General features: G+C 48.0%; 1 protein-coding gene across 4 annotated transcripts in view; it reads right to left on the bottom strand.

Moving 5' to 3' along the window:
- AGTPBP1 (ATP/GTP binding carboxypeptidase 1) overlaps positions 1 to 17,783 on the bottom strand; it is a 2,604,148-nt gene that overhangs the window by 1,830,416 nt on the left and 755,949 nt on the right. For all 4 annotated transcript variants that reach the window (XM_069625853.1, XM_069625856.1, XM_069625854.1 and 1 more), the window contains one exon: positions 9,548 to 9,679. In XM_069625853.1, the coding sequence (XP_069481954.1) occupies positions 9,548 to 9,679 (132 nt within the window). The remainder of the gene's footprint in view (positions 1 to 9,547; positions 9,680 to 17,783) is intronic.

The following is a 17,783-nucleotide window of genomic DNA, read 5'->3' as shown; positions in this document are numbered from 1 at the left end:
GAGTAGTGCATTCCCACTGTAGGCTTTGATCACATCCCAAAAAGCTGCACATAGCTGGAACCTCTTTTTGTCAAGGAGAACACTTTCTTCACAAAAATGTTTTTGTGCAACTGAGATAAAGGCTCAAAACTCCCTTTGCATTACAATTGCCTTCAATCAGTATCTGTTTCATAATACTGGCGCTTGTGCCTAAGCACATTATTTTCATATATGCCATCAAATTTACAATATGTTTGATTATCAAAATTAAAAAAGTAAATGCATTGCATAAAATGAGAATTACTCATATACTCTACATTCCCATGGTTTTATTCTCGCAGGGAATATAAACACAGTTTTAAACACATTATTCTGAAGCTTTAGTAAGCATTGCATCTTTTAAAAATAACTTTGTGTTTAACATGTAGAATAAGTTTTGACCATGTGCAGTATCTGTTTTAACAACAAACTGTGCAAGGCAGATATCTGTTCAGCATGCAAAATGCAGCATGCATTCATATTAGCATTAAAACATAGCAGTGCACTCACAGTATGAGGTGTAAAAGAGAAAAATAATAATATAAATAAAGCACTTTTAACTTTGATTAATCTAAATACACTTTTTTTAAACAGAACAGAGCTTACTGGATATGCTAAAGATTCACATGTGTCATGTGAAGAATCAGAAATGAGAGACGGACACAAACTTGTAATGTTTTCAACATTAGACATTTTATTAAAATAAAAGGGTTTCCATAAAGGCCTTTCTGTCCCTATACTAAAGATAGTTTCCCTGCCTAGGAAATCAAAACTAGGGATCAGGCTGTGTCTTGTTGTCCAAATTGGACAAACTGTCCTTGTGTCCAAAACATTTCTGACCCTCACACTTAAAAATAACAAAAAGGTGCAAGGTGAATGGCTCTGCTTTAAATTCAGCAACAAGTGTGCAAAAGTAAATATGTAAATCCAACAATACAATCCTTGTATCCAGGGGTTGATTCCCTTCCCCTGAACTGTTTCAAGTAGAATATTGAAAATGTTCTGTTCAAACAGTGGCTAAGAGTATTAGACCTCTCTCTTTCATCTAATACTTTCTTAAAGATGATGAAAAGTGTTTTTTACAAGAATTTATGTTTGAAGGATGGCAAAAGTCGCTCTTAGCAACGTAAGTAATGTTTTTTTAACAACTTTATTTAAGTTTGGTTGCACAAACAAAATGAAAAACATATTTTAGAATACCAGACAGATGTAAATCAAACCTTAACGCCTTAAATAAATTCCACCCTTCCCTCCCTTCTCTGTGTACCTCCCTCCACCCCTTCACTGCCTGGCTCGGCCAACTTCCACAGTCATTTGTGGCTCTGCAAGAACTGTGCCACCTGGCATGGCTGGAATACTTGTGCCAAGAAGTCTAGGGCAAACTCCAGTATGAGGGTCCAAATCTCCGTAAATCGGTGTAGCACCCCTTCTTTAACGGCTGTGACCTTTTCCGCAACAAGGATGTCCCAGATTTGCGATCACCACTGGGGAATAAGCACGCTCTCAAGGGCTTTCCAGGCCCAGGCGATTGTAATTCTCACCACCAGGAGGAAGTGAGTAAGCAACCTGGCTGTCACCCTCAACCTTGAGTATTTCTCCGGGAGTGGCACCCCCAGCCACATTGCTTCGGGTTCCAGGGAACGCTGTACCTGGGTCATGGCCTCAATTGTAGCTGTCACTTTTCCCCAGAAAGTCTGGACCTGGGGGCATTCCAAGTAATGGTGTTTTAATACTTTCAGGATGAGAAAAATGTCTTTGCTAAACAAAGGTTCCTTAAGAGTAGTAGAAATGTCTCTTTTACACAACACTTTAAGGATAATGAAAGAATGCCTTTTCCACGTAATGGTGTTTTAAGGATGCCAAAAGTGTCTCTTCTATATAGCAATTTATTAAAGATGGTATCCTGGTGCACTCTCTTGCCGGGAACCTTTTCATAATGACTTTTCCTTTCACATATCTGTGAAGAATTACCTGGTGTACTCCCCTGCCAGCAATCCCCCTCTTGGCTTGGTAGATCGCCTGTATACTCTCCTGCAAGGTATCTTTCCCCCAATGGCTTATTACCTGATGCACTTCTTTCAACCAGGTCTTCTTACAATCGTTTCTTTATCTTTCAGTTCTCGTTATCTTTAAGTATAGCACTGTTGTACTCCTTCACTGTTTATACTTTATTGGTTCCAGATAGGTATTACTTGTTCCAACTTCCCCCATATAGGCTTCTCATACATGGAGACTTGTTCAAGTTTTGTTTAGTAACTTTATTGTTAGTATTCAATGGCTTGTGGCAATACTTGTTCCAATCTTCCCCATATTGACATCTCATGTATGAAGATTTGTACAGATCTTGCCTTTTAATTGCTTCATTAATGTTTATTTGTTTATGACAACATTTACTCCAGCTTTCCCCATAGTGATACCTCATGTATGGAGACTTGTGTAAATTCTGTCTTTCTATATCATTTGGTTGATATTCAAAATAAGTTCCCAATTGTTTGTACAGCTGTCGGTATGCCCTAGCGCTCCCAATACTTCTGGGCAGACTCACTGGTGTTTGCTGGCATTTCCAACCTGTGTCACATGGCTGTAGTGAAGTTTGTGCTTCGGGAACCCGTTTCCCGCTCTGCAGACCCTCCTGCGGTTCTCACGCCGGTTTCTGCTTCATTCCCCGGTGGAACTGCTACTCTTCACTGCAACCGCGTCCACGCGAGCCTCTCCATCGCTGCTGGCTCCTCAGCTGTTCACCTGCAGCAACCGCTGTGCTTCTCCCGGTCTCACCTTGCCAGTTGGAAGCGCCTGCCTCCTTCCAAACAGTCTGCTCTTGTGTATCTGCCTCCAGTTCTGCTTCCCACTTTGCCTTTTCTGCATCCTTCTAATCCTCCTTCAGATTCAACTAGAAAAGGCACACCATTTTCAAATGTCCCGCACAACTGATTTCCATTACAACAACTAGCCAGAACATTTAACTTGGTATTTCTTCTGCTCCACTAACTTCTTGCTCCTCGTCCTAGTACTGGAGGTTTTATGGGAGTTGGAGTCCATAGGAGCTTTAGACATTTTAAAACTGCATTGGTTTGAATACTTGTTTGAACCAAAACTGTAAGAAAACGGATATATTAAGTGAGCATTACGTACATATGAAATGTGAATGGTATCCTGCCTAGGGTGTCTGGCAAGAGGGGGGTTTTAGGATTCTACCATTGGGAGGATTTGTATAATGACAACATCCCCATCAGAAATTCAGGAATTATAGGGTCTTCTTCACATGGAAGGCAAGAATACCCATCGCTCCGACAGCCATCTCCTCCCATGTCATCCTCGCTCATAATACCATCGCAGGGTCAGGATCAGGTAGCAGCTGCTTTCCCCTGACCACCTGGAAGGAGACCTTAGGCTGGGGATCAGTGATGACTCCACAGGATTCAAATGCAATTGAACGGTTTCAATTTGTTTGTTTGTGTTACTTGTGTTGCAATTAAAACATGTAAAATTCAATAGATTTACGAATTGACATAGGGGAGCACACTTAATATGCTGCCCTTGCTTGAAATCTCCAAAACAGGCATATGGATAAAGTATGCAACACATAGGCCCAAGGTTGCTAAGTGGTAAGGTGCATATCCTTTTAAAATGTTCAATAGTTGCCATTAACATTGCATATCTCCATCCTCTAAGTGATGCATTGTTTTACAGGACAGAAGATCAATTAACACCCTGCCACTATCACTTGTCAATGAATTAACCCTCTTGCTGGTACCTTTGTTGACGAGGATGGCTCCATTGTTTGATAAACAGTGCTACACGTCTATTTTCAAAGTTGTTTGATATGGTCACTATAGCTACCTTTATGTGTGAATCAGATCAATAAACTATTGTAGCTACTACTCCAAAGTTTTAGATCGTATTATGGACACATGTTTAAATGATGTGTGTGTCTTCATTCTTACGTATTAGTCATAAAACTTTATAATCTTTCTGAAATATTTGCATAATAGGCTTGACTTAATTGGAGTGAAAAACACAACTGAGGAAATGTTCCTTTTCCAAATTCAATCACATTGCATTATTTAACATTTTGAGCTTCTACTTTTAAGATAGAAAGTAGAGCTCCATCCTTTCACTTGGTGTGCACTTCAAGGCATGGTACATAGAGGGAAGCAAGCTCTTTATTATAATAATAATAATTTGGCATTTATATAGCGCTACGAACCCTCAGGTATCTGAGCGCTGCTTATTATTACCCACAGTGTGTGGTGCTCATTTATCGACCTCGGAGGGATGAAAGGCTGAGTTTGGCCCTGCCGGGATTCGAACCTGCGTTGGCAGGCTGTGCACGGATGTCAAAGCGAGCGCTCTACTCGCTGTGCCACTTGACCGGCTGAACATAACATGTTGCCTGTTATGCTTTGGTTTGCGATGGGTGCCAACTCTGCAAGGGTAAAATTGTGTTTTGTTGCCATCTATCAATCAGCGCAGTTTTTAAGAGGAAGGCTATTTGGTTGAGAATAAAAGAGCTGTGCTAGTTAATGGCAAAATCAACTATTCTAACAGATATCAAAGAGGTTCTGATAATACAAAATAACGATGGGATCAATAAGTATGTCGTTTTTATAAGAAATTATTTTCTTACCATGTTCTCTGCCGTTTCTCTCATATGTGGGAGGATACTTTAATTACCTTGAAATCTAGATTTTACCATGAAGGGTGGAGGGTCCATTATGTGAATCCCAGATTAGGGAAAGTAATACAATTGAACATTAAAACTAGTAGTGGAAATATTCAATAATTATTTCTGTTTGTTAAAATTTTGTAGTACAATACAGCATCTGATACATTCCACAGATTATCTTTTATTTTAATGTTATTTTATTGGTAATTTGTAATGTGAAAACCTTCAGGGCACCAGCCAGGCTGGGCAGGGCAGGTAAACAACCTTTTAAGGGGGGGGGAGGTGGTGTAGACATTGTGGGGAGAGGAGCAATATTCTGGAAGCTACTGTAAGGAAGGCATGACATCAACAGTAAGGCAGACACAAATGACCATAGTTCAAGGGTGTTTATTGAACCTCAACAATGGTGTGATCAACGCCCATCTAATCCTGAATCTACAGATGGGAGCAAGCTACGACCATCAAATAATAATAATGCAGTCCTAATGGATCTCGTCAAAGTAAAAGGGCCTATACAAAAAAAACTATTTCCAATCCTTCCCTCTATATCCAAATAGTGTGGGGTAGTGTCATGAAAAAGAAAGAAGTGTTCACAAAATGATATGTCAGGATGTTCAGGCCGTTGGCCTACCTTCCCCTGTGAGAACAAGAGCACAAGCAACACAGAGACCCAAGGCACTGGCAGAGGAATGGTTAAATTAAAGACTGATGGGTCCAGGGAGGGGGCGTGACCCAGGAGGCTGGTGTGGAGCAGGTGCATTACTTGAGGCATAACGAGGAAGAATAATGGTTGATGTTGTGCTTTTTTACTTCGTCCCTCAGGAGCTGACAGGAATCAGAGAACAGGAGCCTTTGACGTGGGTGTATTGAAGAGTGAAATTGACGAGGGGCTGTAAAAGCCAAAGTGTCCAGGAGGAAAGCAGAAGAAAACAGTAAGTGGCAGCTGAGTGTGTTTGACGGCTGCAAGTGCTGTGAAAGCCCCGGTCTCCCGCGACATTAGAAATACGACACACCGGTATGGAAGCAAGTAAAGAAAGCCCCGGTCTCCAGTGACAAACCCTGCACACTAGGCCAGAAACAAGTAATAAGGGCCCTGGTCTCCTGTGACATTATGAACCCTGCACACTGGGCCAGAAACGAGCAATAAAGGCCCTGGTCTCCTGTGACATTATAAACCCTGCACACTTGGCCAGAAACAAGTAATAAGGGCCCAGTCTCCTGCGACATTATAAACCCTGTGCACTCGGCCAGAGAGGACTACAAGTAAATTGAGAGACTTTATTCCTGGCCCTCTTCAGTCATTATATTCTACAAAAGCCCCTGTTGCAAGGAAGAACCCAAGCAAGACCGTTAACCAAAGTTAAATTGTTTGAACTGGTCAAATCCGTTAAACAAGTTCAGGTTCTTTTAAAAGGGAGCCACAATAATAAAGTTAATTGTTGGCAATTAATAGGTGTTTGGCCTCATTGGCTGGCAAAGATTCCCACAGGTAGTGTTTATGAAAAAGAAAGAAGTGTTCACAAAATGCTATGTCAGGATGTTCTGGCCGTTGGCCTCCCTTCCCCAAGTTTTCACCACGGAACAAGGCGGTTCACACGAGCAAAGCACACACTCTGCCTTCTTCGGCACGAGGATACTCTTCCATTACCAGCATCAAGGCCTTATGTGCCCAAGTCTCCTTACTTATCAAAGTCTCTTGTTTCAGAGGGCCTGATGTTCCAAAACAAAACAAAGTTCCGTTCCTCTTGTAAGTACTCAATTCATGTGATTCACCCTGAATCCACCTCAGCTGGGCTCGGATCCCTTATATATCACGATCGTTACTGTCGATCCCCCTTTCCGGGTTCAGGTGCCCCTTTTTTCAATGTTCAGAGAATATTCTTTCTCAGGTGACTCACTGTTCACCCCGGATCCCCATCAGCCAGGCTCAGGTCCTTCCTCTTACACAATGAGTCTCTCAGCCGGGATCTGACCAATTTCAGTTTTCATTAAACTATTGAAGACTTTCAAATGTGCACAGGGTTTAGCTTGAGCCATTGCAGGACCACCAATCTCAAAATTCCCTTTTCACAGTTGCCAACCAGTTTGATACCAAACAGAGACTTTCGAATGAGCACCCACATAGCGTCGCTCAACTGTCTACGGTATCTTTCTTGGCCTCCAGAGTTCAGACACTCTTCTGTCTTTCAAACATATTTGTGTCTCTATTTACATATTTTCACACACTGTGCTCTTTAGATTTCTTCATACAATGTTGCTGATTGCAACCTTGGATCTAACACAGGATGGTCTGGTATCAGCCTCTTCGACTCACCGGCTGTGTTGTAGAAGCCAAGGACATTACCACGGCGGATACCGTTCCTCCCCGCCTTCATTATCGACGCAGGAAAGCCCCAGATACCTCAGACATACAATGCAGGTTTCTTCTTCAGCTTTAGTTCCTGGACTTCGGTTTCTTACTTTCCAAGGTTCACAAAAGTAACGGTCTGAAAAGGTCAAGGGCACTTCCCTCCTTGCAACCCTCTCTGGTCTTGCCGTCTTTCTCCTCATATTAAACTGCCATCTTGGAACTGCTGCTTCCTCATGTGCTCTGCCTTGCTCTGAGTGTGTTGCATCCGACTATGGACGCTGGTCGTGGTGGTGCCGCAATAAGCTTCGTTACACTATAGCCGGTGCCCTTTCCAACATGGCCGCCCAAAAGCCCCACACGATCGGCATTTGGCTGGCGGTTTCTAGAAGCATGGGAAAGCCGACTCCACAGAGTCATGTGATGTGATATATGCAGTTCGCAGCGATGCCTCTGTGCGTTGCTACTCCTTTGGTTAACGCTCTGTAAGTATGCCAACTAGGGAATACTAATCTCCTGCTCCTTGTTTCTGTCCGATACTTACTTTTCTCATCCTTTCAGGCGGTTCGCCTTCCGCAGTCAGACCCGCCTTTGTCACAAGCCTCACCACATATCTGCCGCCGGCAGCCATTTCCTTGCTGCCTTGCTCTGGAGGCGGACTACGGTCATCTATTCTCTTGTCCGCTCCCTAGTATCTTTCACACGGTAGGACGGCAGACATAATCTCCCACTTAGAAACTCTACAGACCTTTCTCTGCATTCATTATATATCCTTGTCACAGCGTCTTTGTCTCTCCGAAATCACTGGGGATCTTCCTGTAACAAACTTCGCCAGAGCGAACAACAGGATCACAGTTTGTTGTTCCTTCACTCCTCACGTATAGGTAGCTAGAGGATATTTGTATTCTATCCATTCTTTAGGACACACACTCTCTCTCTCTCTCTCTCGCTCTCTCTCTCTACTGATTTGAACTGCGGTTCCTGAGGGCGTTCAACCTAACACCGCTTTGAGGTCATACCAATGACACATAAGGCGCTATATAAATGCCAATTAACATAACATAACAGGAAACTTCTCTGTTCAGTCAGTGTTACCTCATTTTCCATCTACACAGAAAGTACCAGCTTAGTCACGGAACTAACCAGATTCGAAGCTACAGACACACTGCTGGCAGGTATATCAGCTCCCTTACCTTGTCTCTTTCTCTTTACTATCACACTCAACTGCTCATATTGTATATGTTAGAATGCAGGCTGTGAAGCCTCCTAGAGGTTCCCTTGTTCCAAAGACGACATTCCCGATTCAGTCTAATGACTTCCGAAGACCAGACCTCAGACCTGCGCTTGCTATTCCTGTGCGGGGTTTTCTGCCAGAGGGTTTCCCTGGGGGTCTTGCATTCCTCTGGTTCCTGTCTCACATGCGGAGGGCTGCAAGGCGTTCAGGTATTTTTTCCTGTCTTCAAGTGCTGGCTTCTGATCCAGGTTAGTGGCCTCCAGTCTGTTTACACATATTCATGACAGAGTATGCTTCCGTGCCCCTCCTTTTATCCATGTGCGGAGGTGTGATGGAAGTCAGGTGTGTGTAATGATCAGTAATTGCCTGCCCTTGCCTGACCATTGTATTGGGAAATATCATATATACGGCTCTGGTGTTAGTCAGTTTTCGCTCACAGTGAGCTGTCCGAGAAAAAGTGTTCGTGTCGGGAAAGAGGGGGATGGGAGGTGAGTTCCTAAGTATCCTACCTGGTAGGATGGGGAAAAGCTGTTACAGGCCGCGTCTCACCATCCGGTGTCCCACTCCCTGAAGACCCCTCATCCAGGTGATCCTCCCGCACTGGTCCACCCCCAGGAACTGGATACAAAAGCGATGGCTGTGTCCTGGCTACATGGATGACAGATCCCCAAATACTAGCGGGTGAAACACCTTCAGGTTTCTCACACTACAGAAATGCTGGTGGGTAGAGAAAGTTCACAGAGTAGTATGTCCTCGTCTGCAATGTAATGATTATTCCCCCAATTGCAATACAGAGTCAGTGTGAGGCTCATTCTCACTAAACAGGTCTGGATCTTTCAGGGTTTTGAGATACTCAAATAGCTTATTGTGAGGGAAGATGGTTGAGATTGAAACTGAGCAGTTTTACTATTTTACAACAATTTAAAAGGGAATGAATATAACAAACTAAGAGCTGTTCCATGGAGGTCAATGGTGGTATGGCTCAGCAATCTTTAAATTATAAACAGCAAGAAATGAAAATAGGGCCTCCTCCTTTCAATTTACAGTGAGAAGTCGAGATAGGCATATATAAATCAAACAATAGGCACAGAACCTTTAATCTGTAATTTTTCAATTCTCTAACCGCACACATTGATTTTGTCTGCCTTAATTCCAAACACATGAACAACCTCTTAATATCTGCTAAATAGAGCACAGCACTAGTACCATTATAGCAGAAGTAATAAACGGATGTGTAAAGCTTGTCTGTGATGTTGCACCCCAATAGTATATCAATACTTACAGCTCGTAGAGTAAGCTCGCAGAACTTGAAGGCAAGGATGCAATAGTCTGTGATTCTGCAAATTTTGCTTCACCAAATTCAGAGTTATATTTAATACTCCATTAATCCTAGATTTAATCGCAAACTTTTTATCTGCAATTTGAAGGAGAAAAACTCGATTATAAATGCTTTTCTAGAGTGCAATAAGAATTTTTAAAAAATTGAATTTGAGAACTTCTGTGCACATTTTAAATAATTATTGACTATTAAGTTCTCAAACATTATTTTGAACTAAAACCTCCATGGCCATCATGTAAAGATTCTTCAAAAGCATCAAGGTCTGAAATTTTGCATTATACTGTATTCTTTTTCACATTCTCTGCAAATTATGCACATTTATATATACAAGATGCAATACTGTGAAAGAGATACAAGTTGCAGAAATCTCATACTGGTGTGAAGTACAGAGATTGAAAAGCCTACCATGGTGATCACAAAAGAATGATTATCTGAATGATTACAATATGAACGAATAAACGCACATATACATTAATTTCCACATATTAAAAGTGAAACATGTTACCTGACAACAAAGGTAGCCCACAGCTCATTATAAATAGCATAATCTGCCTGATCGGAAATAAATGCACACATTTGTTATGCATATCTTTTTTATGGTACAAGTATTCAGATGCAATTGAATATCAAGATCAGGATGAATAAGAAGTTATAGGTTCACATATTGAAAGTTCACAGCACAGTGCATTCACAAGTCAGGCACAGAGATTAAGAATAGAATGAACAGCCGTTTTATCAGCTCAGGGAGCATATTGAGAGATTTCGGAAGTTATTTAAGTCAGTTCAGGACTTGATGTTCACTTGTAAAGTCAAATTACATGAACATATTTCAATAATGATGGTTTAATGACTAGTCGAGGAAAGTCAATAAAAAAGTCAAGTAATTCCTGGATAAATGGGGCAATACCACGTGAGATTGAGGATGGGGCGCTCCAGCTGTTTCCAATATTTTGCCATTGTTATTCGCTGTTACAAGGTGTGCTATCAGGGAGGATAGGGTGCCCCCAACAGGTAAATACCCTCAGCCTCACTACCCAGGATCACCACCAGGGGGTCGAAGGGCAACTGCACTCATGTGATTTCTCGAATATGTGTGAGGATCTCCTTACAGAAAAATATTTTGGCCCTGTGACAGGACCACCACATGTGGATCATGCTCCCTTGTTCCTCAAAGCCCTCTCCAACATACAGGCAATATTGATCACTTTATCTTATATAGTCGTGACAGCTACAAGTACCATCGATATAAAATATTAAAAGGAATATCCAGGGAATAGATTTCTGCCATGAAGGACTGTCTGCGCTGAGTGCCAACCTATGGAAAAATATCTTGCTGCAATACTGGACAGGCACGTATTTTCATTTTAGTAACAATTTTCTCTGTATTTGTCCATCAGTTTACTAAACATTAGACATCGGTTGGCTCATTTCAAGACCCAACTACTGTCATGGTATTTTCATTAGTATTTGTAAATTGCACATCTTCTGGTTATATTTATCGCACCACTTTTTTTGTCCAAATTGGAGCTGTCTCGAATGCATCACAAACACATTTTATTTTTAACCCTCCAAATCCCCCAAGGGACAAGCCCTCCCTACTTGCTCTGTTACAAATCATTTGGTGCTCTGTCTCCCCAGCCGCACCCACCCCTCAAACTGGCTAGGTCCTAACAAGTTCCTGGCACCCCAACCACACCCTAGCCCCTATATGCCCACACCAAGCACTAATCGGCTCGCCCTTCCAGCATCAGAGCCCTTCTCTGCCTTCTTCCAGGGCTGCGCGCCCCTCCTGCACGCTCTTCCTTGTGTGCTGTATTCTATGTGTGGTGTTTCCTGGGTGGCCTCTTTTGTGGGTGGTTCAGGAAACCCACGGTCACAGACCTGCAACGCAACCTCACTGAACCAGTGGGAGCTGCAGCTGCCACCACAAATATTATGATACAGTGGGGGCAGCAGTGGGCTGGGCAACAATTGGCAGTGAATAAGAACACTAATGTGGCACAGGTTTACTATAAAGGTATTTGGCCCCTGGCACTTATTTACAAATTAAGAACTGATTAGGGTGTCATCATAAATTAAATGAGCTAGAAGGACAGTATGTTTTATGGTTTTATTTGCTCAGAAGTGTTGCAGGCTTAACATCACTATCACGGAAAATGCTCTTTGATTTTATGTAAAACAGCAAGCATATTAAATTGTGCCAAGTGTCCTCCTCCCCTTTCACATGGGTAATTTAAGGGCTGGCTGAAGCTGCATCATGCATGGTGGGAACATGGTGATCGCTTTCAAAATGATGGCTCGTGGCCTCACAAGCCAACCACTAAGGCAGCTCTGTTGTACGTATTAAAATGTAAATGTATCAAACAGCAAACTCAATTGGGTGATTTCCCTGAGTTTATGAGTCGGGCATAACACCTTGAACTTCTTTATTCCCCAAGAATGCTGCCTGCCCCACACCAAAGTGCTGAACACAGGTTTAAGCATGTCAACGATAAGTTAACACCTTTAAAGAGCACAATGGGACTGGGCCATGTATTTAGAAAGGAACAAGTTACTTACCTGTAACTGTTGTTCTCCAGCATGGGTCTGGCATGGATTCACATGCTCATGAATATTCCCCGTCATCAGGCTGGGAATCCTCGGTAAAGAAAAAACCAGTATCAGTTTCGTTTCTGATCTGTCTTTCGTAGTAATAACCAATCACTGGTCTCTGCGTCATACTGACCACAGCCAATGACTGCCCTCTACCTAAGCACCGCCTCTGGCAGCCATCTTCAGATTTGGAAGCACGTGAAGTGGCAGTATGACCAAGTGAAGAGCCGCAGAGGGGTAGGCGGGAGGGTTCGCATGTGAATCCATGCCAGACCCATGCTGGAGAACAACAGTTACAGGTAAGTAACTTGTTCCTTCTCCAGCATGGGGTCTGGCATGGATTCACATGCTCATGAATAAAGAATACATAGCAGTACACACATGCACAACCACGGGAGGTGGCAAAGGCTCAACATTAAGCATCACATCAACTCAACATTAAGCATCTTACCTCCTCACCAGGCTCACCTCAGGCGAACAGGTTGCGCAGCACTGCTTGGCCGACCCTGGACTCCTCCCTGGAATCCCGGTCGACGCAGTAGAATTTCGTGAAGGTGTGCGTCGACCTCCACGTAGCAGCCCTGCATATGTCCAGCAGGGGCACACCAGATAGGAACGCCGTGGTAGCTGCGATCGCTCTGGTGGAATGGGCTCTCGGACGGCCAGGCAGCGGTCGGTTTGCCAACCGGTGACAGTACATGATACAGCCGGAGAGCCATCTGGAGATGGAAGCCTTCGAGAGAGCCTTCCCCTGATTGACAGGTCCAAAGTTCACAAAGAGTTGTGACGTCTTCCGAAACCCCTTCGTGCGGTCCACGTAGAACTTCAGCGCTCTAGCTACATCCAGCGAGTGCAAAGTCCTCTCAGCCGGCGACGAAGGCGACGGGAAGAACACAGGTAACACCAAGGGTTCGTTGAGATGGAAGTCCGACGGTACCTTGGGCATGAAGGAGGGGTGCGTCCTGAGCACTACCCTCGTGTCGTGGAAAGTCAAGTACGGGGCCTTGCAGGAAAGGGCCTGGATCTCTCCCACTCGTCGTGCGGAGGTGATGGCCACAAGAAAAGCTGTTTTCCACGATAGAAACTTCAACGGGGCCGAGTGCAGAGGCTCGAACGGAGGTCCCATGAGCTTGGTCAGCACCACGTTGAGCTCCCACGCCGGGGCCGGAGCCTTCACCGGCGGGAACGATCTGAACAGTCCCTTCATGAACTCTTTCACCAGACGATGAGACCACAAGGACGTCCGCCCCGTGGTTCTGGTGTATCGGGAGATCGCAGCAAGATGAATCTTGATGGACGCGTGTGCCAAACCAGCTTTGGCCAGCGTCAGCAGGTACGGCAGTACTTGGGGAGCCGTAATCCGTAGAGGGTTAATCTTCTGTGCGTGGCACCAGACAGAGAACCTCTTCCATTTGTGTCTGTAGCATTTAAGAGTCGAGGACGCCCTGGCCTTTGCAAGAACCTCTCTGCAATCGGCCGGTATGTCGTATCCTCCAAACTCTAGCGCTGCAGGAGCCAGGCCTGCAAGTTCAGCGACTTCGGGTCGTGGTGGAGGATGGCGCCTCCTTCCCTGGAGAGTAGATCCGCGTCCGCCGGCAGCTTGATCGGCGGGGACGCTGACAAGTCCAGAAGGTCCGGGAACCATATCTGCCTCGGCCACGCAGGTGCGACGAGGATCATCCTGCACCTCTTGAGCTGGTTGACGAGCCGGATTAGCAGAGGCAAGGGAGGGAACGCGTAGAGGAACAGGCCCTCCCAGGGGAACGAGAAAGCATCGCCCATGCTCCTCGTCGGGGGAAACCTGCTGGCGAACCTCCGGCACTTGGTGTTCGTCACCGTCGCGAACAGGTCGAACTGGGGTGTGCCCCACCGTCGGAAGAGGCGATCCACCAGATCCTGCCGTAGTTCCCACTCGTGGCACGAGCGCAGCTCCCTGCTGAGTGAGTCGGCGATGGTGTTTTTTATCCCTGCCAGATGAAACGGCACCAGAAAAATCCCTTGGGCGACGGCCCAATGCCACAGGTCCTGCGCCTCCTTGGACAGCGCTGGGGACCTGGTTCCGCCCTGTTTCCTGATGTAAAACATGGTGGTGGTGTTGTCGGTGAAGATCCTCACCACCTTGCCCTTGAGGGACGGAAGGAAGGAACTGAGGGCCCAAAACACTGCACGGAGCGCAGGACGTTGATATGCAGGGACTTCTCCGTCGGGAGCCAGAGTCCCCTCGCGTGCAGATTTTCGGTGTGCGCTCCCCACCCTTCCAGGGAGGCATCCGTGGTCACAGTCTCCTGGTGGGTTGGGGTCTGGAAGTCCATGCCCGCCGTCAGATGCGCGCGGGTGCCCCACCACCGTATCGCTCGTCGGAAACTCTCGTCGAGCTTGATCCTTTCCTCGAAGCTGCCCGTCGTCTGGATCCAGCGCGCATCCAGGAATTCTTGCAACGGGCGCATCCGGAGCCTGCACATGGGAATGAGGTAGATGCAGGAAGACATCATCCCGAGGAGGGACTTGATGGATCTCACTTTGGCCGCGTCGGCCACCAACATCCGTTGCACCTTGCCCAAGATGGTCCTGGTCCTCTCCTCCGACGGGGAGGCCAGAAGGGACACTGTGTCGAGCCTCGCTCCCAGAAACAGTGCGACTTGCGCGGGCACCAGGTGGGATTTGGCGTAGTTCACGGAGAATCCCAGGTCCGTGAGGAGTTGGACGGTCCTTGCCGTGTGGACCACGGCGAGCTCCTTCGTCTTGGCGCGGATGAGCCAGTCGTCCAGGTAGGGGTAGACGTGAATCCCCTCGCGGCGCAGCTGCGCCGCCACCGGTGCGAGGCACTTGGTGAATACCCTGGGTGCCGACCGTAGTCCGAAGGGAAGGGCTTTGAACTGGTAATGACGCCCTTGGACCACGAACCTGAGGAATTTTCGGTGCCCCTTTAGGATGGGAATGTGGAAGTAGGCATCCTCCAAATCCAACGACGATAGGAAGTCTCCTTCCTCCAGTTGACCCAGGACGTGCTGGAGGGTGACCATCCGGAACTTCTGCGCCTTGATGAACCTGTTCAGCCGTCGCAGGTCCAGGATGGGGCGCCATCCTCCCGTCTTCTTCTTCACGAGGAAGTATCGCGAGTAGACTCCGGAGCCCCGAAGCCTCTTTGGGACGAGTTCGATGGCGCCCTTTCTGAGCATCGCCTTTACCTCCAGGAGAAGTTGAGGGACGTGAAGTTCTTTCCTGGCCACGGGGGGGACGCGCGGGCACCTTCTTTGAAACTCGAGCGCGTGGCCCCGGGCCAGGGCGTCCAGCACCCAACGGTCGGTGGAGATGGACTCCCACACGCTGACGAAGCCCGCCAGCCGGCCTCCCACCGGGGTGCTTCGGTGGGGGCCCGACCCCACGGCCGGTTCAATCCTGCTTGGACGCGGCCTTGCCGCCTTGACCTCCTTGGCGACGACGGCGGGGTCCGCTAGACTTGCCTCGTCCTCTGTAGGCCTCTTGCGACGACGAGCGGGCCGCTTGACGGTAGGAAGCGAAACCGCAGCCGGAACCTTTGGAGGCGCCCTTGCCTCCGCCGCTCCGAAAGGGCGTCCGTCGTTGCTGCAGGACTCCAAAGGCCCGGGCCGTCTCAGTATCCGCCTTGATGGCCTGAAGGGAATAGTCCACTGTCTTCCCAAACAGGTTGTTCCCGTCGAAGGGCATGTCCAGGACTCTGGTCTGGACGTCCTGCCGAAAGTCCGTAGCTTTGAGCCATCCACGACGTCGAAGGCAAACGCCGTTGCCCAGCTAGCGGAACCCAGTGTCGGCGATGTCCGTCGCCACGGTGATGGCGTGGTCCGAAGCCACTTCACCTTCCTGGAGGATCTCAAGGGCCTCCGCCCTCTTGTCGTCCGGCAGAAAATCCAGCAGGGGAGCTATCTTGTACCAGAGCTCCCTGTCGTAGCGGGCCACGATAGCCAAGGCGTTGGCCGCTTTAATCGTCGTCGCTGCCGACGAGATGACTCTACGTCCCATAGCATCCAATTTCTTTCCCTCGCCGTCCGGCGGGGAAGTCGATGTGGAGGCCGCACCCCCCCCCGCTTTCTTCCTGGCTGCCGCGGAGACGACGGAGTCCGGGGTAGGCTGCGCCCGGAGGCATAGGGGGGCCGTGTCCGGGACCCGGTACTTTTTCTCGTACCGGTCTCTTCTAGCTGGCGTAGTGGAAGGGTTCTTGAGGAGGGAAAGGCCCTCATCCCAAATGTCGTCCAACAGAGGCACTGCGAGGACCGTCTTCCTCTTGGCCTCGCGCCGCTGATAAAGGAAGCCTTCCTTTTTCTTCTCCTCAGGGCAGAGTTGGAAAAGCTCGGAAGCCCTGGAGATCATGGAGTGGAAAGATCCGATCTCGTCGGGCGGAGAAGCCCTCGTGGGGGGCGACGACGGAAAATCCTCGTCGTATGCCTCGTCGTCCATACCCGTCGCTGCCGTGTCAGTCCCCGTATCATCCCCTCGGGTGGACGGGGAGGAGGGCTGGACGGGGCGCGACGGTTGAAAAGGAGGTGGAGGATGGATCCTTCTTTTCTTGGTAGGGGGAACACCAGAAGGTCCCGGTTCTGGATCCCCCGACGGGAGAGGTTCCTCCGTCGGTAACGGTAGCCTCGTCCTTATCTCGGTGCATAAGGACTGTATGGCCAACAAAATGGCCGCCGAGTTGTCTCGCGGCGCTGGCAGAGGGGAATCCGACGGGCGAGCAGGGGCCCCGTCGGTATCCTCGACGATGTCGTCGTCGTCACCCGCGTCGGGGTCCATTCCGACGGGCTGGCCTTGTTCCACGCCTAGGCCGTGGCTTAAGACCTCGATCAGCTCCTCTTCTGAGGTTGAGGCCGAATCTACGACGACGCCCTGCCCCCCCTTCTTCTTCCCCACGGAGGGTTTCACGGGGGTCCTATCGATGGGCACAAAAGAAGACTCCCTCCGAGGAGGCAGGGAGATTCTGGGCCCTGAGGTCGCCACCACTGGCGCAGCCTCCACAGGCTGAGCCAGGGCCGCCGCGACCCTTTCGATAGAGGGCTTGGTCGGATGGATCAAGGCCTTCACCACCTTAGGTGCGCTCACCGCCTTATCCTTGAGGGAGGGGGCACTGCCACGCTCCTCCTCTGCCTTAGAGCTCGACCGGGGCCTCTCCAGGAGCTTCGCCGGGTGCTCGGCCTTCCTCTTACCCGACCCAGAGCGTTGGCTCGTGGTTGATGGTGCCGGGGAGGGTGCGCCCTGCCTGGCGCCCGTAGAGCCCGACCGTTCGGCGCTCCCGGTGCCAGCGGACTCGCGGTGCTTGGCCTTATGTTGGGCCCCCGTCGCCGGGGCGCCCTCAAAGGTCTTAGAAGACCGCTCGGATTTCTTCTTCTTCTCGCCAGACGGGCTCTTACCCTCCAGCCAGTTGGCGAGACGTTGATGACGGTCCTTCATGGTCCGTTCCGACATGTTGCCGCAAAACGCACAGTCCTTCTCCACGTGCGTTTTGTCCTCATGAAGGCAGTAAAGGCAGAAAGAGTGTTCGTCTTCCTTAAAGACGTTCTGCAGCTGGCATCCAGGGCAGACCCTGAACAGCTTTCCGGGCGTCGAGCTTCCC

The sequence above is a fragment of the Ambystoma mexicanum genome, chromosome 6p (assembly GCF_040938575.1).
Source record: "Ambystoma mexicanum isolate Mex_15411 chromosome 6p, UKY_AmexF1_1, whole genome shotgun sequence".
Classification (NCBI taxonomy): domain Eukaryota; kingdom Metazoa; phylum Chordata; class Amphibia; order Caudata; family Ambystomatidae; genus Ambystoma; species Ambystoma mexicanum.
This window is presented reverse-complemented; position numbering and strand designations above follow the sequence as displayed.